We start from the raw sequence: 23,329 nt of genomic DNA, 5'->3' as shown, positions 1-23,329 counted from the left end.
CAATGATGTTGTGCAACCAGCCATGAAGAGTATGTGTGACTTGTATTTCTAGTTCCCTTCATCTGCACAGTGCCAACCTTGGCTGTCTGCAGTTAATACTGTGAAACACTGCAAAACAAATCATTTAGAGCATATTTAATCCATCAGCAAAAATTGCCCCATGTAGTCTTGAGAAAGCAGCCTGCTTGAGAGGCAACCGGGGTAGCAATTCGTCTGTTATAGGCCTCGCTTGATATTCAGGTCTGAAGTATGAGAGACTTGAATTACACCTGTACAGAGTACAAGGTTTGACCTTCACCTCAGATGCATGAGACCTGAAGACCTTGCCGGCAATATGTACATGACATTTAGAATCTGTAACATTTATTTTGTTAATAATAGCTATGGATGCAGTAATATAATGAGAGATCCAGTTTATTATGATTTGAGTGCTTGTCAATTTCTGTGTCAGAACGACGCAGCAATTTTACAGCCCAGTCTTCTAATTAATTATTGAATTATTTATGCCTCCTGCTTACAGATTGTTTAACTCTTGAGCATGGAAGTTATTGTCGGAAATTCAGAACTTATCGTAATAAACCTTGTGCTGGGTTCAGGCATGTAGTCGTGACAGTGGTGTTTCTTATGACATCTTGGTGTTCTGAATGAAAAGCGGCTATTGTACTGGGAGCCAACTCTGATTCATTTCATAAGAAAAAGAAGCCATTAGGGGGAGTTTGCAATAGTTAATAGCCAGAGAGGTTTAAAACAAATCACTGCAACAGCAAAAAGACTGTACTATAAATAACCTCAAAAGCAAAACACTGCGATTGCTGGAAATCTGAAATAAAATCAGAAAATGCGGGAAATACTCAGCAAGTCAGGCAGCGTCTGTGGAGAAAGAAACAGAGATAACATTTCAGGTCGATGACCTTTCATCAGAACCTTAATAAATATCCTTACTCATATCCTGTGCAACTCGTACCTACTGTGACTTGTACACACTGCAAAAGATGCTCCCTGAACGTCTCCTAATGGTGACGATACATCACCACACTGAAGTGGTCTTTGGTGTTCTGTGATCAACAGGTGAGCCAATCAAATGGCAGGCCGAACCAATCTGATCTGTGTTCAATTATCACTGTTGGTTAGTGTTGCTCTGTAATTGACCAGCAGGCTAATCTATGCCACGCTATGATCGACCTATTGCCTGGTTCCTGTAGTTCTATCACTAATTAACAGGCTGCTCTCTGCTGCTCAATGGTTTTCTAGGGGGTTGGTTCCTGCTAAGGAATTGACAACTAGGCTGATTTCTGCTAATCCCTTGATGGCACAGTGAGTTTACCCGGTGATTCTCTAAGCCATGTAGGTCCACATTTATTCTCCAATGTTCTAGATGCTAAGTTAGCTGATCTCAATCAGCGTGGCAGTAAGGATGCTACCATTGACCTCAGTAACTCAGCCAGGATATCAGCTTTGATTGTTATCCAGCGGGCCCCTGCTGAAAGGGCCCTTTTGTGGACACCAGCAGAGGGTGGAGTCAAGCTGAGCTGCCAATGCTCACTGTAACGGCTCACATTGGAATAATGACCCTTGAGCAGGGTAATGAAGGGTGCTCATTGGAAGCAAAATCAGCAAAGAGCCAATGTTTACAGGAGAGGACAAAACTGGCAAGGCAAAAAAAATTGATTTACTAGGATGCTGATCTCTGCTGAAATGCCTATGATAACTAGGCTGGTCTCCATTACTATATGTCGGTGATCATTCCACGCTGCCGATTAGCAGGAAATGTAATTCATGCACAAACAGCATGTTGGTGCCAGTTTTCATTTAGTAAACATATTAAGTGTTGGAAACCTCATTTAACTGAGCTACATGAGTTTGAGGAACAAGCAGACCTGAGACTGCAATGTGTAACCTCCTGGTTAGGAGTCAAATCCCGAGCTGCTTGAAATATTTTGAAGACAATAATGGCCACTACTTCTGCCAAAATCACTGATGAATTTGTTTTCTATTTCTATTTTAAACTCATTTGCTGTGGATCTCTAAGGAGAAACTTTAATAGATTCACAAAAAAGTTAGATTTTGTTCAAAATAACTAATGCATAATGTTCAGGGGCAGCTAGCCCACAGCAATCGGCATTTGTCTCACAGTTCTCACTTTGAGAAAGAACTTCAGTCATCTGAGGTTTCTCAGAATTCTGAAAGCTAAATAATTGAAGTACATAGGTGTGCCTAATGTAGCCAACTTCAGAAAGATTGTCATAGTGAAAGAAATGAGACGATAGATATCGTAAGGGCAATAAAAAAGGTTTTGCTTTAAACCGTTTAATCTTGGGCTTATCTCATTCAAAACTCCCATAAGTTCAGGGATTTCTGTATTTTACTGGAAGGCATATCAGAGTTAGATGTGGGAGAAAGAGCAGAAAATAGTTTTTTTTTCATTCATTCTCAGGTGTAGGTAATTTTTTTTGCACATCCCTCATTGCTGTGAGAAGGTGGACCTTCTTGTACCGTTGCATTGTAACAGTTTGATAGACCCGAGTGGCTTGCTAGGCCACTTCAGAGGGCAGTTAAGGTTGAACCACATTCGTGTGGGACTGGAGTCACATACAGGCCAGACTGGGTTAGAACGGCAGGTTTCCCTTCCCTAAAGGACATAAGTGCACCAGTAGGGTTTTTACGACAATCCGACAGCTCCATGGTCACTTTTACTGGTACCAGCTTTTTATTTCCAGATTTATTTTAAAAATTGAATTCAGAGTCTCAAACTGCCATGGTGGTATTTGAACTCGCACTCTCTGGATTACTAGTCCAGTGACATAACCACTACATTACCGTCAAGACATGATTGGAGATTGTTGTGTGCTGCTCTCAAAGCTCCCATATTGGAATCATCATATTGGCCACTGGGAAGATTTCTGCTTCAACAGATGCTGTCTGCTGTAGTGCACACTGTCACAATGCATATTTTTCGAGATGGTGTTAATTTTTTAACGCACTCCTTTTTAGTGAAGACATGTTGGGGTAAATTTTCCTCCATGTGGTTTTCGGGTGACTGGCTGCCTAGGGTTGTCAACTCTGGTTAGGTGTATTCCTGGAGGTTTCATCACATGACCTTCCATCTTGAACCACCCCACCCCCACACTCCTCCCCCAATGGTCCATCCTCCAGACACACTGCCTTCCCATGGCCAAACTGGAAAGGGAACAGACTCATTGCTACCCAATTGGATTAATCTTGACTGTTAGTGAAACAGCCTTCCCCCCCTCACCATGTCCAATATTTTTATAACAAATAAATGAAAGAGTTCAAAGAAAAGGAAAAAACAGCATTTTTTTTATGCCCCAATGGTTTTTCTCCTGGGTTACTCGTAGCAGTGTCCTGGAGATTAATCTTCAACTCCTGGAAACTCCAGGACAATCCTGGATGGTTGGCAACCCTCTGGCTGCCCGATACTGGCAACAGGAGGCCTGGTCCATTTTGAGGGCCAGGCCTCATTAACATATGGCTGGCAGGTTGCAGGCACAAAGCGAACGCCCCAGCAGCCCACCGGATCCAGGCTGCTGCAATATTGGACTTCCTGGCCAGCCTCTGGACCCGGAGAAAGGTAGGTCGGTGCGGGTGTGGTGGGGGGACCCTGGTGTGGCAGTGGCCGGGATTATTTTTGTGGAGCCCAGAGGAGCACTCATGCCTCCTGCTTCTCCCAGCCCACAAAGATAAATAAACACTTACCTTGTGGGGTCTTCTTCGGCTGGGCTGCCAACTGTAACTGCGTTGTGTGTGCACGGCGTCTGCTGTGCCCAGTTGAATCCGAAAATGGCCTCCAGGGTCCTCTGTAAATCACAGGATCCCGATTTCCACATTAAACGGGCCTATCACCTGACTCAAGCAGGTGCTCCGGAGCTGCCCAGCAGTGAGCCCTTGGAAATATAGCACCGCCCACACAATCAGTAGGAATAGAATGGGCAGTCAGACCCCGCCTTTTTTGGGCCACTACCGCCCTGCTTCCACTGGGCAGAAGGCGTCAAAACCTCCCCCATCCAGTCACGCGATGATGTCATTGCAGCACACATTACCCACTTGTTTACAGACATCTGATAAAAATGACATCTAAGGTAGGATAACAATGCCCCTTTAATCAACATATCGCCAAACAAAGTAAAAATAGAAAGTCTCATCTACGTTGAATATTAGTTTCAAAGGATCATTCCTCAGCCTGTTTGATTAAACACATCCATCATCCACCAGTGAGATGGGTATCACTACCTCAACCTTGAAGAAGGTGCCACAAAGGAATTTACGTTATTACGAAAAATAGTCGAGTGAAATTTCTCCACGATGTGCTCATTCAGTAACTCTCTGCTCAAGGACAAATGATAAATACTGTAACTACCACTGTTATTTTCTGACCCTAGACTGGAATCACCCACACGCTCACTAACATTGGAGGCACCAAAAGGAATCGAGATCCAAGCAGAGGCGGGTAACATGAAGGCTACTTGTCGAACGGAAATGAGATTGGAATCCGAAGATGGTGAGGTGGGTGAATATTTGCTATTCATACATTAATCTCAAATATTTATTTGGTGGAATATTCACATGTCCCACACAGATTTTAACCCAAATACAGATATGGGAATAATTTCCCTATCTATATGGTACCTTTGTGGATAGAAAATTTCAAAAATGGCCACAAGATTATTAAACTAAAATTACCATGGCATATGTGTGAGAATCTTGACCATTTTGTTCCCGCTTTCAGGCTGTCTGGTATCCTGAAGTCAGGGGTGATTGGGAGTGAGAGAAAGAGAAAACATTCATTGAGTTTTCTCAACTAGTAGTTGCACCAGGTCCATGAAAATAACAATCTGACAGCTTCAATTTAGTCCCCTGTGAAAGTTAACTCGCAGTACACAAAGATGTCTCAAACTAAACATTATGAAGTAGAGATGTTATTGAGCAGATGGTGGCTGTGTGTGTTTGACTTGCTTTACCAGCACCAGTGAAGCATGTGTCATTTCTGCATCTTCAGGCTTCTGGTGAATGCATCTCAATTGAAAAGAGTACTTCATAACATCAACCATGACATACAATGGGGTGAAATTGGATAGTGCCAGCCTTCCGGCGCGAACTGGGCACAGAGTACGATCCCTGCGCTGGAATGGGTAGGCTTGAGGCCCACTCGATATTGGGTCTCATTTAAATTAGGCCGGCGAGCTGCGGATGCATCTTACGCGTCCTCAGGCAGCTTGCCAGCGAAGCGGATTTAAAATTTCAGGCTGCTGCATTGCCGGCCTTGGCCTTCAGGTAGATCCTAGGAGGGGGTGGGGGGGGAAGAGATTGGGAGGTGGGGAGGCAATCGGAAGGGGGTGAGGTGATCGGGAGAGGGGAGAGGTGATCGGGAGATGGGGGAGGTGATCGGAAGAGGAGGGAAGCAATTGTGATGGGGAGAGGGGGCCGAGTGAGGGACAGCAATCGTCTCCAGGACTGCTGTGAATCTGGGATGAACGCTTCTGCTCCTCCCGGCTCCATATTCAGGTAAGTATTTTTTTAAACTTACCTTTTTGGTGGCGGCCTCCAGCCATCTGTTTAAGGACTGCCGGTTAGACTGCAGGTAGACCTGATTTTCCTGATCACAACCAGCCCAGCTGCATTCAGGGTAACACAATTTTGGGAAGGGGTTATGAAACTGGTGTTAAGCCCCCTATTTGCATATGCAAAGGCCTAACACCTGTTTCAGCCACAGGCCCTGAACTGCAATATTTCAGCCTCTACCAATATGCCGCATGCCATATTAGAGGCCTGTAAAACAGGTGCGGCGTCAACTAATTTCTAGACCAATTTACCTGCAGCTTTGTACCAGCTCACCATGGTTGACTCTGCTTAAGACTTGCTAATCACAGAGAAAATATTTTTAAAATTGGAATTGAGTAGGCCTCAGCAGCTGACACTTCTGACTGGGCCGATCATCAGTTGTGATACAAGGGACAAACCAAAGCCTTCAATGTAAAATTTCAGTTAGAACTTCAATGTTATGTTACTGTATCAGAAACATTCAGGCAGGCTGAGTTCTTTAAACAGCTGGGAAGACTATGGTTGAAATTGGTGGGGGTGAAAGATCAGCTTTTACTTCAGTGAGTGGGAGACAGTCATTAGTTCATAATTCGAGAGCCCACATACAGATTGCAGATCAATTCATTCAGACAAAAATTGTTCTAAGAAATTGCACTGTGAATTAAAATGGTGATTGCTGAGCAGTCCTGAAGCAATTCTACAAAACCAAAGCCGCTTTGGTCAGACCAAGGAGTTCAGCAATAGCTTAATTCCTGTTTGTTTTCCACCACAGAAAGTTCCAGGGAGAATTAACAGACCAGCAGATTTTGTGAGTGGGGAAGCTAGGTGACATCAGTAAGCTTTAAAAGACTTGTTGATGTTTTGCGACATTGATAATCACAGAGAAAATATTTTAAAAATTGGAATTGAGTAGGCCTCAGCAGCTGACACTTCTGACTGGGCCAATCATCAGTTGAGTCGCAAGGGCCAAGCCAAAACCTTCGATGTAAAATTTCAGTTAGAACTTCAATGTTAAAAAATTATGATTATTTCTTCTTATTTAGTTAAATTTTCAAATGAGATTTTTAAACGGTAAGAATTATTTCGACTTAAGTTTTCGGTTATTGGCGTGGGCGTGTAATGGTTGTTTACTGTGTTTGTTGTGGAATGTGATTCTTGGATCGGATTCATCCCTCCTTAACCACATGACTGCTAATACTACGTGGTTACCATGGACCAATCAGAAAGCAACTTAGAACATTCTGGCCGTACAATTATACTTTCGTACAGATACAAAAAATGTTTCGATGTAACAATTGAGGGAGGGGAGTAAGCAAACATATTTCTCTATAAAAACAGAAGTTCTAATCGTGTGACTTTATAAATGGATCAATGAACGCTACCAATGATAACAGGAATTCAGATTAGGAATAGGCTTGGATTTAGATTGAGAGCCTCCTTCCCCCTGAAATATTGTGTACTGTTTGACGCAGGCAGGATAGAAGTGCATGTACAACACTTCTGGAGATCACAGGGATACAGTCCCATTCTGCTTCACAAAATGACAAAGAATTCACTCAAATGCATTTCCTCTTCTCCCCAACTAAACCACTGAGTAATGCAGGCAAATTCCTCAGTTAGACCATTCATGCCTCATCCCTTGATAAACCAAAAGCAACCTCAAATGAACCTGTTTCTCCAATTGGAGAATCAAAACCAAAGAACAAGTTACTCTTTTCCAGCCCCAAATTCCAGCCTAACAAGTCTGGAATAATAACTTTCAAAATAATAAAATGGACAGTACTTTTTGCACCCTAAATTAATACCTATGCAAATTTATAATTAATGTCAGCATTTATAAAATGTACAATGCTCTTGCAGTTAATAAAATGCATAGTACTGTCATAATTTATAAATGTGCACACTCTACCTTCGTAAATACACACAATTACAATCGATGCAAAGCACTTTCTGCATTTATAAGATGTGCCGTACTCTCTGTTAATAAAATCCACAATACTCTCACAGTTAATAAAATCCACAGTACTCTCACAGTTAATAAAATCTATAGTATTATCAGTATTAACAAATCCACAGTACTCTCACAGTTAATAAAATGTATAGTGCTATCAGCATTAGTAAATCCACAGTACTGTCAGTCAATAAATGCATAGCACTCTCTCAATTAATAAATGAACAGTACTCAGTTAATAAATGCACAGTATTCTCAGTCAATAAATACACAATACCCTCACAGCTAAAAAGTGCACAGTGCTTTCAGTTAATAAATGCATAGTGCTCTCAGCATTAATAAATGCGTAGTATTTACATTTGTTAAAATGCACCATACTTTCAGTATTACTAAATGCATTGTACTCTCACAGTAAATAAAAATTATTTACTATGCGTGTGAATCAGAGTTCCTAAAAGGTAATTTTAAACATTTCTGAGAGTGTGGAATTTCTCTTACTTTTTAAAGTCTCTTCCATGTCCTCTTCAGATTTAAACATAGTGACATAGTTAGAAATTAACACCAACATTCTGGCATTCAGCCAGTCACATTCTTGCCTGTTCAGTAAATTCAAATCACATGGGGTCTATTTACCATGATTTTTTCTGTGGTTTCAGGCTTTATTGTCAGATGTGCAACTCTTTTGTTTTCTTGAGTGAAATAACTACGTTGGATATTGATTTGCAGAAGTATAGAATTGGTAAAGGGGTAAAATGGCAGGAATTCACCTTGTAATTCTCATTTTTCCCCCTACAAAAGTGGCTGAAAATCAAATGTGGTAGATCTTGATTTTGTGCAATAGTATAAAATGGGTGACTTCAATGGAAATAAAAATTGGGAGAGATGTAGAAGGGGCTGCCGACTCCCTATCACCCGGTTTACACTATCGCACAAAGTCAAGATCTACCCTAATGAGTACAGCCCATCTGAGTCCAGTTGTCCCCCTGTCCTCTAACCCTGGACTCTGGCCAACTCTAATCGCTCCACCACTAAGCAGTGACAGTGTTATTAGCCCACTATAATCCTCTCCTCAATCCTAATCATCCAAACATCCTCCACCCCTAATTCTCCCCCGACCTCCTTCTCTTCCTCACCTCCCTCTCAATTCCTTGACCCTACCCTGTCCACCTCCACTCTTCCCCCTCGCTCCATCATTTTTGCTGTCCCCTCTCTGCATCTCTCATTCCCTTCCATATCCCTTAATTTCCCATCGCCTTCTCCCATCCTCATCTTCTCTTCTCTTTCTCTCCTTCTTCCTCCCATCCCCATTCCCCTCCCTGTTGCCCCTCTCTTCCCTCCCCTCATCTCTCCATCTCCTTGTCCACCTGCCCCAACCCTATCATTCTCCTCCCCTCTCCTTTCCTCTCCCCTCTCCCTTTTTTCCTCTCTTTCTCCCCTGCCGCTCCTCCGGCCATCTGCCCATTCCGCCCATATGAGTCCAGTTATTCCCCTGTCCTCTAACCCTGCTTGACCTGAATACTGCACTTGGTCTCGACTCCCCACGTACAATACCACGGGAGATCGACAACTTATATCTTAAAGACAAACTGTTTCACACCAAAAACATATTGCTTTCAATTTTCCGACCATTACTTTTAATGGTCAATAAACCATGGGCAGTAGCTGGTCACATTTTCAATCTGCACTGCCAACAGGCAATGCTCCCTGCCAATACACAGACTTGTAATGTTACCTGTCAAATCTTACTTAGTTGCATTTAGAAATGTGACCTATTTTGTGTGTCTCACTCTAAAAGCAATCAAAGTCCCATGAGCTAGAAATTCCTGGCCTCTGCTGATATAAAGTTGAGTAAAACAAAATATCCTAACCTTTCCCTTTATTCTTTTAGTAATGATCTTAAATTTATCCCCTCTAGTTACTGAATCACTGACCTGTGGAAATAATATTTCCCTATTTACCTAAACAAAATCTTCCATAATTTTGAACATCTCTATCAGATCTTCTCTTAACCTTCTTTGTTGTTATGAAAAGAGCCCCTGTTTCTCTAGACGTACTTCATAATTAAAACCTCTCATTAGGTATTATCTTATTGAATCTTTGAATCAGAAGATTGGGGGTTTAAACCCCGCTTGAGCACTTCATCTTGGTTGATATTTCAGTGCAGTACTGAAGGAATGCTGCATTGTCAGAGGTGCTGTCTTTCAGATGAGACATTGGGGTCAATTTTAGGATGGCCGAACGGGTGCGTTCGTGGCGGAGGGGTTGCTAAAATCGGGGAATCCCGGAGCGGGTCCGGAGCCCAGCTCTAACCTGCCCACTTCCGGGTTCCCCATTTGCAGGAGACTATCTGTCACTTTGGACAAAGTTTGGCCTGCACCACCCTCCTCCTAACACTAAAATTCACCAACTTGGAACCTTAACCCCGGTGTGCAGACACATTTACCTACCTTGCGGACCCCCTCAAACGTACATCTTCCGGATGGGGGACGCGCGCAGCCCCTGCATGCGGGATTCCCACCGGCAATTAAAGCTGGCGGGATCCCACTTAAAGCAATTATTTAGGTAGTTCAGTTCATTTGCAGACCTGATTGACATGATATTTTAGGAGGGGTGGGATTTTTATCTCAACAGAGCGTGTTTCCCGTGCTGGGGGAAACACTCCCAGTTGAAACGGACGTGTTGCAGCCATCAGTCTGTGGGAGCTGCAAAGGTCCATTTGACAGGTGGAGGGAAGACCCTCACTCATTGCAGCAGGCCACTCTGTCACTTTGGACAAAGTTTGGCCTCCACCACCCTCCTCCTAACAATAAAATTCACCAACTTGGAACCTCAACCCCGGTGTGCAGACACATGTACCTACCTTGCGGACCCCCTCAGATGTACATCTTCCGGATGGGGGCCGCCATAGCTGCAGTCATGACCTCCTCGGAGGATGAACAGCATCACCAGCCTCGCCGGCCGTGCCGTCCACCTCTGACACGTGGAGCCCCACAACACAGTGCTGTGACACATCCACCTGCACAGCAGGAGGGAGGGCAACTACAGAGAGAGATGCATCGCAGAAGGCACTACCCTCGCCACAGGGTCTATAGACTGAGGCTCAGCTTCCTGGACCTCTCTGATGAGCAGTGCACACGGAGGCTCAGAGTCACTCGACATGTAATCGTGGACATCTGCAGCCTCCTTGATGCCAAGCTGCTCCCAGCTGGCCCGAGCACCATCTTCTTACCTGTTGCTGTCAAAGTCACCACTGCCCTCAAATTCTTCTCCTCCGCATCCTTCCAGGGTGCCACCGGGGACATCGCCGACATCTCTCAGTCGTCTGCACAAAAGAGCCCTGCAAATACACCTACACCCACTCTGCAGTGACCCAATGGGTGGCATCAGGTGTGGGTCTTCATGATGATCCTCAGGAAAGGGCATTATTGCACAAGCCAGACAAGATTTGCAAAGACGTGGCAGTAGTGGTGATAACAACATTTAATGTGAGTAGCAAAAGAAATAAATCTAAATAAAAAACATGACATTCTGTCATACATTCTTGAGCATCCCCTTTGTGCTCACAAAACCTTAGCCTTACGTTTACGGGAACCCCTACGTGGTGCTACCCCTGTGGCTTCAGCAGAGGTAGTGGCAGGTTGCTCTTGTCCATACCCTGACCGATGAGATGCTTTGCGCAGACGCCCTCTGGGTTTCGGTGCCCGTGAGGGTCCCTCCAAAGACTGCTCCACCTGCACCTGTGCAGGGGCAGACTCGACCACCTGGAGAGGAGGCAGCATTGCGGGTACTGGTTGAGACGGGGGCAACGGGTGAGACGTGGGAGCGCTTTGAGTGGCGTCCCCACTTCCATGTCCCCTTTCGCCATCATCCCTCTCCTGGGCCAGGCCCACATCACTCCTTCCACCCTGCTGGACAACAGTGTGGAGGACTTGCGTGAAGCCTTGGAAGGCCAGTTGTAACGTATCTGTCAGCCTGTTTAAGGCGGCAGAATGTTGCTCACCTTGAATCCGAACGGCCGTTGTCAGGGACTGAATGGACTCATTATTGAGCCGTGCTTGAAGCTCGATGGAGGCTAGCCTTCCCTCCATTGCAGACATTCCCGCAATTACCCGCGGCACTATCTCAGAGATGCCGTCACGTCCCTATGACAGTATTCCACTCATGCACCTCCATCCTCTGCGCGATTGTGAAGAGTGCACTTGGCAACTGTTCCAGTACCTCGGCAATGTGCTGCTGCCCCTCGATGACTCTCCTTTTCATGGCTGGCCCCCAGGGTTTAGCATCTGGGTCCAGCTGAGCAGAGCCTGGAGAAGAGTGTTCCCACTGACGTAGACACTCCACGGCTGCCCCCGCCACCAGGGTCTGCTCGTTCTCACATGTACGTGGTGACTCACCATGTGCAACCCCAACTAACTGAGGACAGGGAGCCACCGATGTGTGTATCTGCGCTGGTGGATGGCTGGCTCAGATGTGACGATGCCCCCTCAGAGGCCGGCAGCTCCTCTGAGGAATCACCCTCCGCAGTTACGGCAATCGCAGATGGCTCTGCAAGAGAACAGAAAGCAATATCAAGTGTGTGGACAGATGTTGAGGTGCTGCAGATGCCAAGTGATGTTAAGATCATTCGCTATCATGAGTGCTGAGTGTTAGATTTCTGTCACCAGCCGCTTATGCGCTCCCAGTCTCGGCGTCCGCCACGGACAGGAACTCCAGCGTATGGCTTAATTCCAGTGCCTGCTGCACTGCGTCGGTGTGGACCACCTGGTGTGGCGGGCCCCCCTCCGGTCCTTGCCCTCTCCCTGGCATTCTGGCATCTCTTCTCCTATCAAAGCAAAACACAGAGAGGCGTGATTGAGTGATGGTTGCATAGTGACCAGCTGCATGCATTGGTGTGGGTGGGGGTGACCGTGAGGGAGATGCATGGGAGGGTGCGTGTGAGACATAGCTATGAGATTGTATGAGGATTGGGTTGCATGGTAGTGTTCGAATGGGAACTGGGGCAGTGAGTACGTGCAGGCAAGTTGAGGATGATGGTTGAGTGGATGTGAGGAGTGATGCGAGAGTGTTGTGGTGGCAGTGCAGAAGGAGTTGTGTGGTGGTGGAGGTGATGTGGAAGGAGTGTGGGAGAATGCGTAAGTATACTCACTTTAGCTGACCTGGTTAAAGCACTTCCTGCACTGGACCCAGGTTCGGGAGATGTTACTGCTGCTGGTGACCTCCTCTGCAAACTCGAGCCAGGCCTTCTTGGTGGCAGAGGCAAGCCACTTCCTCCCGTCCGCTGGGAAAAAATGTTTCCCTCCTCCTTCTGACCCCATTGAGCAGCACCTGGAGTGAGGAGTCTGAGAACCTTGGAACAGACTTGCCTTTGGGCTGCCAATTTGGTACTTTGCTGCAGGAGGAGCATTGGAGGACTGCCGCTTTAAATAGGGCTTCTCCTGCTGACAGCCTGTGATGCGGGTGCGCAGTGTGCCCACTGCGCAGGTCTGCAATGGGAAACCCGGAAGCACGCGTAAGTACCTTCAATTAGGCTGCGATCACGTGCGGAGCACACCGATTTCACTGGGCGCGTTACCCACGCGCCCAGTTGACCCCCCCGCCTCCCTCCTAATATCGGGGTCATTAAATCAAGGCCGGGTCTGCCTGTTCAGACGGATGTAAAAGGTTCCATGATTTGAAGAGGAGGAGGGGAGTTTTCCTGGTATCTTGCCCAACCTTCTCCCTTAACGAGAATCACCAAAATGAGATTTATTGATCATTCATTTCCTTTGTTTGTGGGACCTTGCTGTGCACAAATTGGTTGCTGTATTTTCCAAAAAACAGTGACTGCACTTCAAAAGTAATTCATTGGTTATAAAATGCTTTGGGACATCCTGAGGATATGATAAGGCTATAGAAATGCAAGTTCTTTCTCTTATTACCTCCAAAATAACTTTTAAACTATACTCATAAACCTAGGGGCGATTCAGCATTCACCTAATATGCTAATATTACACACTCCTTTCATTGAGTGCAGTAACCCAAGCCAAACGTCATTACCTGTTTGCACAAAATGGATGAGGAAAACAAAATGACATTGCCGTCGATCATAGTTCTTTGTAACTGCTTGATTTTTATAAGATGTTCCGAGACTGAGATTCTCTCATGAGCCGTTAGCATTGCAATGCCCTTTTTTTTGACAAATCTCATTTTCTGTGTTTTTTTTCTCTTTCAGATCAGTTTGTTGGCCAGAAACATAAAATTACCCAGACTACCTATGGGTTCGTACACTTCCTCACCGTCTGCTCGACAAAATGTCTTTGAGGTGTGCGTCTGCCCGAACGGAAAACTGTTTCTCTCACAAGCAGGGGTGGGCTCCACGTGTCAGATGAACAGCAGTGTCTGTCCATAAAGGGGAAAAAAAACTACTCAAAGACAAAATCCACAGGCATTGCCAGCAGCGTTCAGGTCTTTATCGAATTTGGAAGGTTATGAGTGACCGTAGCTGTGTGGTGTCAGTCTGCTTGACACCCTGGAAAAGGCCTCTTAAATAGACACTTTGTGCTGACTGTGTTCAAACCCTGTTCAAAATGCTGTTTCAGTATAGGGGATGAAAATGAAACAAAAATCGTTTATACTGAGACATGTTCCTGTAACATCTCTGTTCAAAGAGGGAGATAAAAAAAAGTATGCCTTTGCCTTAACTGAATGCACTCAGCAAGGAAAGCACATTATTTTTAAGTTTCATGTGTGTAATTGGGAGTGCAAAGATTACAAAACGTGTAAGCTGATCAAAACCCAGTACTGAAGTTGAACCCAATAATCATCAGGTTATGGACTGTAGAAGTTTTGATTGAGTATATTAGGAAGGAAAGGAGACGGGTTAGCAGATGGCAGGGCAAGGTATAGCTCATTTATTTTATATCTTTAAGGTAGAGCCACAAGGTGGTGTGCTGGTGGGTGTCAGGAATCACAACAATCCCGTTTTGAGGGATTTTTTTGTGGTGCATTAACAAAGTACCCCGGTTATTCTGTTCTTTTTTAAACCTAACATCGTTAACTGTTGATCTATTAATGAATTCTTCACTTTTTATTCCGTTTTCTTTCTTGGAACGTTTGTTGAATTAATCTAGGCCGATACTTCAATGCAGTACTGAGGGAATACTGCATTGCCAGAGATGTCATCCTTTTGATGTGATATTAAAGGCTCCCTCTGCTCAAGTGGATGTAAAAGATCCCAGGGCACTATTATTAGAACATCCTGGTCCATGTGCATCCCTCAACCAACACAATTATAAAAAAAAATGATTACTTTAACTGGTTATTCATCTAAGTGCTGTTTGTGGGACCTTGCTGTATGCAAGATAACTTCCACATTTGTATACATAGCAATAGTGACTACACTTCAAAATAATTCATTGTATGTGAAGTGCTTTGGATGTTTTCGAGCAATGTGATAAGACGTTACATAAATGCAAGATCTTTCTTTCTTATTGTAACTTCAACAATATTGCCATATTTGTACAAAAAAAATGTTTTAGGCTCATTTAAATTTTTCACCCCCAAAATATTAATTTGAGTTTTTGATTGCCGCTGTAGATATTAACCTTAACCATCAATTATAAAAGAGTTGAAGAATTTTTGAGAGGAGTATCTTCTCTTATTTTTCTCCCTCTTTTCTTCGTCTCAATGCCACTCATCACCTCCAGCTGACCAAATCAGCTGTGACCAGTCCCAGGCTTCACGAATCTTGTTCAGTAGCCAGCTGCTTGCTCAGGTACATGACAGTAGCCTCCACAGGTGAATTTGGGGAAGAAGAGAACTTTCCCTCCAATTTTACCTGTGGTAAAATAGCTGGCCTTCCCTTGCCACATTTCAGTGAGGTCAGAGGCTCTCCAGGTAGGAAATCCTGCTGGCATTCTGTGAGACAGCATGTTGGAGTCTGATTCATAGGAATTTGGGGTATTGGCTTCTACGGAAAACTCTTTATTGAAGGCTGGTAAACTATTTAATAATGTAGATGGATTTATTAATGAATGAATCTCCACTACATCCTAGGATATTTAAAAATTGGCAATTCTTTTTAATGTATATAGGAACATTTGAGAAAAACTGATATATTAAAATTAATATTTAAAAGCAATGACATCACTGAGTCACTGATAGCATCTTTCACTACTTACTTTTTGATTCTTACCTCAGTTAACAAAGATAAGTTTAAAAAAAAATTGATTGAAGTCATTCAACCTGCTGCACATACAGTGTCTGCTGTGGTGCAAACTCATCAGAGCCATCAACAGGACAGCAATGGAGTTTTCTGAATAGGTTATTCCGAGAACTGAGCCTGTACAGAAATGCCCAGTAAAAATAATAACGTCTGTTTAACGATGTTGGCATTTCATTTTTTTAAATAAATGGCCAGATTAAAATCAACAGCAAAATAATAATTAAATATTTGTTTGAAAATCTGATTTAACAAATGACAATGATTTTGCAGCTATTGGTGTAATGGACTACAGTCTACAGCCTGTTGATTGTGAGGGAACTGTAATCAGTGCACTCCTGGTGTGTATGTACTGGTGTGTTGTGGTAGATCAGTAGAAGACTATTTTGGGGTTTTATATATATATATTATATACCTATTTTATGGCTTTGAGTTACAGAGTAAGAAAGAGTCACAGACCAAAGACTGATGGGAATTCAGCCACACAGTCCATGTGTCGTATGGTGCTTATTTTCATGACTCCACAAGGGCCTGGTAAAGAGTCGACTTGTGTCTTGTTAACAGATTTAAGACCGGGGGGCAGTCCATAACAGCAGGATTTGGAAAAAAGCTCTCAGGGGCAGGGTGAGAGTTGAGGCCAGATGAGGTGGTTGGCAGGGTAGGGGGGAGAAGTCTTGCCTGACTAAAAAAATGTACTCATATATCATTTAAAATGTTTGGAGTTTTCTTCAAGAACAAGGCGTGATTGCCTAATCCAAAGTCATGGGCAGAAAGCTGCATTATATGAGGCTTGTCTAAACAAATTTAAGCTGCTGTCAGTGTTCAGGAATTCACAACATGCCCGTCACCCACAAAGGAAAAGCTGTTAATTATGTAACGGATATTGCCTGAATACTGTGAAGTTTTCAACATTTTCCTCCATTAATTGTGCCTGTACTTACCTATTTTTTTTGTAAAACATATTATTTTCCCTCTGTGCCCCCTCCAGGATCATCACCTTCCCTAGTCCTCTTTCCCAGAATGGCTGTACCAATGCTATTCAATAACTGGCCATTAATTCATCGTCTGAGAATAACTCGGGATAATCAGAACAACATGTCCTCTGATTTTTATATTTTCATCTCCCTTATGATGAAATGGCTGGCCTGTGTACCCACCATAGCAATGCAGCTGAGACTGGGCAATCAGTGTGTGACGAGCCCTGGACCCTACCACTATCTATACAGCGCTATGTCCATAGCATTCTGAGATGCTTCTGCATCGTACCCACCAAGGATTTTTTTTTAAATTTACCTTGCATAATATCACACTATCCACATAGCTAAACTTTTGAATTTAAACTGAAACAGGAGTCAGGCTTTATAGAATATTTTTTTATTCTGATGGGCTCCTGATTATCGGTCTGGTGCACACTTTGATATTTTCACAATAACAGATGGACCTTGTGGTCATAGGAAATAAAGCCTGTTCATTTTGAAAAGATTAATATTGTGCTTTTTTTAAAAAAGACGACAGCACTTTGAGGGTGTTTTTTTTTGGCTGTCAAAAATTTCCAGTTGCCTTTTCTAAGTTAAAATTAATTATTTGCACAAGGTCCCTCAGTCTTTTGCTGTGAAGTGATTTTGAGATCTAAACCCTAAATTCGATGCGGGTACCCCACATCACTACCAACACTGAATAAATAAGTCCACCCATCACCTCAAATAAACTATGGTTTAGTTCCAGTTCTAATGTATACCACTATTAGTATATACAAATGTAAAACTAACAGAAGTTACAAATGTAGAATAGAACCAACAGAAGCCAAAATCCAATACTTTGGACTATGTTATGATTACTGTTTATGGGTAGATATTTACAGTAAATACAACAAATGGAACTGTTAGTGAAATGGCACCATAGAATTACATTCGGCCCAACTTGCTCCACACACGAGCATCCTCCGATCCTACTTCAGCTAACCAAGATCAGCATAACTTTCTATTCCTTTCTCCCTCATGTCCTTATCTAGTTACCCCTGAAATGCATCTATGCTATTCGCCTCATCTACTCCTTATAGTAGCACGTTCCACCAGAAAAATAAATCTTACTCGTCAACACAGAACATAATCACAGGTACCTACCACTCTTATAAATAAAGAGGATGCCTCAAATTGTACTTGGGCCTTTGCTCCTAATGCCTTTGAGACATCTGGGAGCTTTTTTTTCCCTCCAAAACTTTGATGGGACCTAATGAATGTGAATATTTTGATCCTGCTTTCTGTTTACTCACATATTCTGTTTATTCAGTGCAACATCAAAGCCTGGGGAAATGGTACGAATTATTCTGCAAAAATACATTTTTCATTGCTGGAGCTTTGCATCCTGTTTTTAAGGAACTTGTTGGGAGACGTTGCCTGCTTGCATTTTGATACAGAACAGCTTTAATCCTCAGTTAGACTCCTGTAAACACTGTGGTAAGAATTCTTCTAGGGTCACTTGTACATTGCAAGATTGTATATTTGTTTGTGAAGGTTTCCTCAGTTCAATGTTTGTAGCAAAATTGTAAACACATTCTAAAGAACACATTTACAATGTTGCTGCATTTAATAGCCAGAGGAATTTTTGTCCCTCTATTAGCCAAAGGCAACCTCACACCATGTTGTGCAAAGCCTCTCCACACTTCATGATAAACTCCTAACATTTCTGCATTTCCAGTACCTTCTGTTAGACCCTAACGATTTTCAAAAGGCAGCACTGCCAAGTAACTCTGTTACTCATTAAAACCTCCTCGCTGCGGAGGAGTTTGCTTTAATGGTGTCGCTAGGTTTGGCAGTTGAATGCTGTTGGCTTGCTTGTTGTGATTTCCTCCCTGGCGGGATCTCACTGACCAGCACATCTTTGTTTTCTGAGAGAAGTCCAGTCAGCAAAGCCTGTAAGATTACATACAGCAAATTGTCTGTGCAAAGCAGTTTAAAATATTCATGTGAACCCAGAACTTTACCTTCATTATATCACAATGAAGCACTTTACTCCCAATTCTCAGCCTTAAAATAAGAAAAAAATATATATTTTGTTTTATATTGAAATGCATAACACAAGTGTCTATTTTTATAAATTTCAATTTTTCATTCTCTCACCACCTCGATTTAGGTCTCTTAGACTTTGCTCCATTATTCAGCCAAGAACCTTTGAAGGTGCTATGCTGCGACTGACCACTAGGAAGTACATGAAAGTAACCTAAATTCAATTTCCCCTTTCCCTATTCCTTCCTCCCTGTGGGAAAATGCCTTGGCATCTGTTCCTCTCCCTCCCCCACCCCCCCCCCCCCCACCCCCCCAACACCCTTAGTCATTCTGCCTCAGATCAGGAACTGAACACCTCTTCATGGGGTGAAAATCCATACTGTTACCACTCTGTGGCTATCTTACCGACCAACCTCATGTTACAGAGTAATTCATAGAAATCTGTGCAACGTGATTTTTTTTTTACGTATGCTCCAGAAGTGGAGAATAATGCCTTTGTGAGGGTCTTACATGTGCGATGTACTATCTCCTCATATATGGCAGCTCTTCAGACAATCATGGTTACAGGTTCAGTCCAAGAGTATAATAATTTTAATTATTTTTTGTTAACTAACATCAGCCAGCAATAGCCCTCTGTGAGTGATGTCGGGGGAATGGAGATCAAACTGCTTTTAATCTATGTGTTGCCTGTAGATAGGTTACATTAGTGAGAATTTTTTTTCCTACTGTGCTCAAGTAAACTAAAAATTAAAGAGAACCAAGAGACATGAATATGTGTTTCCAGGCTTCCGGGTAATGAGCTGAACGATCACCCACTGGTTAGAAAAATGACACAGGATGCACAGAAATGCAGTAGTGCATTCTAAAAAAAGACTTAGTGGTTCTTTGTGCAAAACCACAAGAACTAGGGCATGATAATGACCTGAGGAAACTTTGAGCAAAAAGTAACTTAAGATGTAACTTTGTCACTTATGGAATAGATTACTGCCCAGCTCAATGAATGTACTGAAACATAATGAAAAAGATGGGCTTATCATTCTATAGGGAGTAGAGGGATAACGAGCTTAGTGCCAAAACAGACGATTAAAAATGCCCTGAGTAGTTCCTGAACATATGGTAAATGATAGAGAGAGGCCGACAGGTTGAGCAGTCTTATTTATTTCTGCTATGGTCTTTGGACATTACAACACCTCTAGGTCACTTTAGAAGCCTCGGGTAGTTTGCAGCTTACTGCTATGGCTCTTGACTACCATCAGTTGAGGTGCAATGTTAGGAGTACTTACGCAATAACATGGTGAAAGCAAGTAGAGTGATTACCTTGTTATTGCAAATCTCTTGCAATAAATTGTTTCTCCAGTCTCAGCAGAAGCCCCATTAAAGTGCTAGATGGTCCAAGTCTTTGCCATTCAGCTATCGGGAGAGGATAAGTAAACTCAGTCTGTTCTCTGTGAGGTAGTTGTGCAGAACTAGGAAAAGTTAACCAATATACATAAATATGCATTAGGAAAAAATAAGCTAAACTTATCATGTAACAATCTCTTCACAATTTGCAAATTGATTGTTGCATTAGATCAAGCATCCAAAAACAAGAATAGATTCCCAACTTAACAGGAAATACAGAGATACTAGTCTGATACCAAGGAGACAGCGATGAAACGATCCTAAAAATGGGGTGACCTGGATAAGTTGAATGGATTTTTCTTGTTTTTACTTTCTTATTTTGCTATATTCTATAAAGGAGTTCAAACTTGATAAGTTCACTTCACTCCTAAGCATAAAGACCTGCCCCAACCCTATGAGTCTATAATAACAAGCTTTCATTGATTTATGAAAGTTTACTTGAGTTCCAGACTGAATCCTGCTATGTTCATGCAAGTTGTGTTACCAATCTTTATCTGAAGATGATGGTGGAAAGAGTTGTAACCCTCTAAGACAAGGTTTCTGCAGCTTGAAGCACTTGTGTTCTTGTTATGGTAGTTCAGTTAGTCATATTTAATGGTAATAATAGGTTCAAACTTATTGAAGGCTCACCTTCCAGTCTTCAACAAATAACACCAGCTAATAGAATTTGGACCCTCAGGCTGGACCAGGCAACTGTATTATTACTTTTTTTCTCAGTATTATAAAGAGCTTGGAAACTCCAATGAAAGAATGTTGAATTCTCATTCATAAGGTCCAGTAGTTTTGGTGTGTCAGATTCCCATTCAGAGGTTTCAATAGCTCTGGCAGTACAATGTTGGACTTCAGTGCAGAAAGCCCAGTTGTGAAGGTAACATTTGAATTGCATTCCCTCTAGTTGGTGAGCTGCTTGACTTGATGTCACATTTCAGAGTGGTAAAGTCTTCCATCCTTTATGAGTGATGAAAACAAATGATCAGGGAGACTTGTCAGGCCCTAGCTAGCCAATACAGAGCAGCACTTGTAGCAACCATGAATAAGCTCACAGTCCTGATCTTCCTTACTTATCTGCTGATGGATGGCTGCTTACAGACAGGAAGGCAGCGAAAGAGATAAAATGAAGGGTTGAGTGGGGCAAATTATAACAAAAGTAAATGTTTCAGAATGTTACTTCTTCCAACCTAGTATGTAATGTGGATAAATGTGGGAGGTCATATTTTGTACAAAAAATGATCCAATCCCTTACAATAATTTTGGTGCTTCAGTCTAACTCTGAACTGAGTGGTATGTGTATCAACATCAGTTCAGTGGAAGCAGTGCAAATTCAGAATTAGTGATAAACTGGTATCAAAATGACCAGCTAACATCTGTGCCAAAATTTCCATTCTAACCTGGTAACTTAATACATTTTCTGGTCCCAGTACAATCTGGTATTATTTGATTTATGAGTATAGGCCTGGGAAACATTGTACTATCCAAAGCTACAACTTGAAGGAGTAAGTAGCACTGTTGGTTTGATATTGCCTTTTATCACTGGGACCTAGACTCAAATCTAGTTGATGGGATGAAGATCTTTCTGTTTTTGATGGCTGTAAGGGTCCAATATGAATTTACACAAAGTAATCCATAACTTGGCATGAATTGGTGGTCTCCACTCAGATGCAGTAAGGGTGGCTGGTATTGAAAATTAAAATGTCACTCTAGTTCAGCATAGGGTCATCTTCTAAGGGTGGGTTTATGGCTCATTGTTGGTCAGAGTAAGGAGAGCTTTGCTCTGCAGCTAACTCATGCTGTACCTCATTTGAGAATGCTTGATGCTGCTACTAGGTACATCACCTTAATCAGCACAAAGATTCACCCAAAAAAGTAAAGATTCAGATAAAAAATGCAATGATCGCATGTGACGGGAAAGGCTAAAAGCTTCTAAGTAACAGGAAAGGTGTAGCCCTTGTCCGTGTCAGGGCAGGCATGCTTACTACACATGGGCAGGATGGATATGGTGTCTATAAGTGTCAACGTGGAAATGGTGGCTGTAGAAATTAGGGAGGATGCTGTGCCTGTATGCATTAGGGGAAGTGCGATGCCTATATGTGATGGTGTGGGTATAATGCCTCTACACGTCAGTGCAATTGCAGTGCCTGTACAAGCCAAGGTGAATGGACTGGGCTTCATCCCATTTCATTTCTACTTAGATCCATAATCAAAATCCTTTGAACTATGGCTCTGTATGCGGAATGGTTTTTGTGTTACTATTATAATGATGATTATTTTTTTGATTATCAACTGTTTGGATGAATGTTTGACTTTTTCTTCTGAGTTTTGAATATTTTAAACAAAATGAGAAAATCCTTGCACACACTATGCAAACAGATAACATTTATATGAATTGCAATAATGCTATACATGAGAAAAGCAGGTATTTTATTGTATTATGCTTTCTGTAAAAAAGAAAAAAGAAAAAAAGTTTTCTATTTCTATTAGGGCGTCTGAACTGCAATCCTGTAAACTGTATTCTGAGCGTATTTACACTCTCACTGTTTAGAATCCTGAAAGTATGATTGAAGCTGTTCTGATGTAAATGACGACGGCTCTGAAATTTTTCCTCTTTTCACTGTTGATTATCTTCTTTTAGAATTTCAGTCCATGTTGCTTTGCAATAGATGTTGCAGAAGAAGTGGAGCAGAGCTTTCAGAAATAGGCATCAAAGGCACTTTTACATTGAACCCATGCTGGTTGCATTGAAAGAGTGCCGTTGAGAGCAAGAGCTCGGTACTCCCACTGTGGACAACAATCTAATGTAACGCTGGCGAACTTCACAACTCAAACTTTTATGGGTCCTGTGAGCAAAGATTGAAGGCTCAGAAAAGAAGTATTTCTTTCTATTAGCCCTCCAGTGAGGGACTGGAGACATTCAAAGGCACTAAAAAAAACCAAACGTTAGCATCTAGAGGTTGTAGATCTCCGACTGAGCAGTGCTCTCCTGGAATCCCAGTGGGAAAGTAAATATGCCTTTGTTGAGCAGATGTATTCTCTGCCCACCTGCAGAATAATTTTCCACAATGTTATACCTCCGTAATCAAAACACCAACTGGCATGTGGATGAAAATCTAGCCATCTGTTTGGGCATGCAAATATAAACTATTTAAATACATAGAACTTTAAAAAACCATTATCTGTATATTTGAATCTAAAATGGTGAGTAATCCACATTTAGGCAAA

At 42.6% G+C, this 23,329-nt stretch overlaps 1 protein-coding gene across 3 annotated transcripts in view; it reads left to right on the top strand.

The window, feature by feature from the left end:
- sgcd (sarcoglycan, delta (dystrophin-associated glycoprotein)) overlaps positions 1-22,692 on the top strand; it is a 151,710-nt gene extending 129,018 nt beyond the window's left edge. For 2 of the 3 annotated variants that reach the window (XM_067996107.1, XM_067996108.1), the window contains exons 7-8: positions 4,398-4,521; positions 13,719-22,692. In XM_067996107.1, coding sequence (XP_067852208.1) covers positions 4,398-4,521; positions 13,719-13,895 — 301 coding nt within the window. In that variant the 3' untranslated portion in view covers positions 13,896-22,692. Of the gene's footprint in view, positions 1-4,397; positions 4,522-10,792; positions 10,993-13,718 lie in introns of all 3 variants that reach the window. The other variant, XR_010965638.1, reaches the window with a different exon arrangement.
- Positions 22,693-23,329: the final 637 nt, after the last annotated feature.

The sequence above is a fragment of the Heptranchias perlo genome, chromosome 14, assembly GCF_035084215.1.
Source record: "Heptranchias perlo isolate sHepPer1 chromosome 14, sHepPer1.hap1, whole genome shotgun sequence".
NCBI lineage: Eukaryota > Metazoa > Chordata > Chondrichthyes > Hexanchiformes > Hexanchidae > Heptranchias > Heptranchias perlo.
This window is presented reverse-complemented; position numbering and strand designations above follow the sequence as displayed.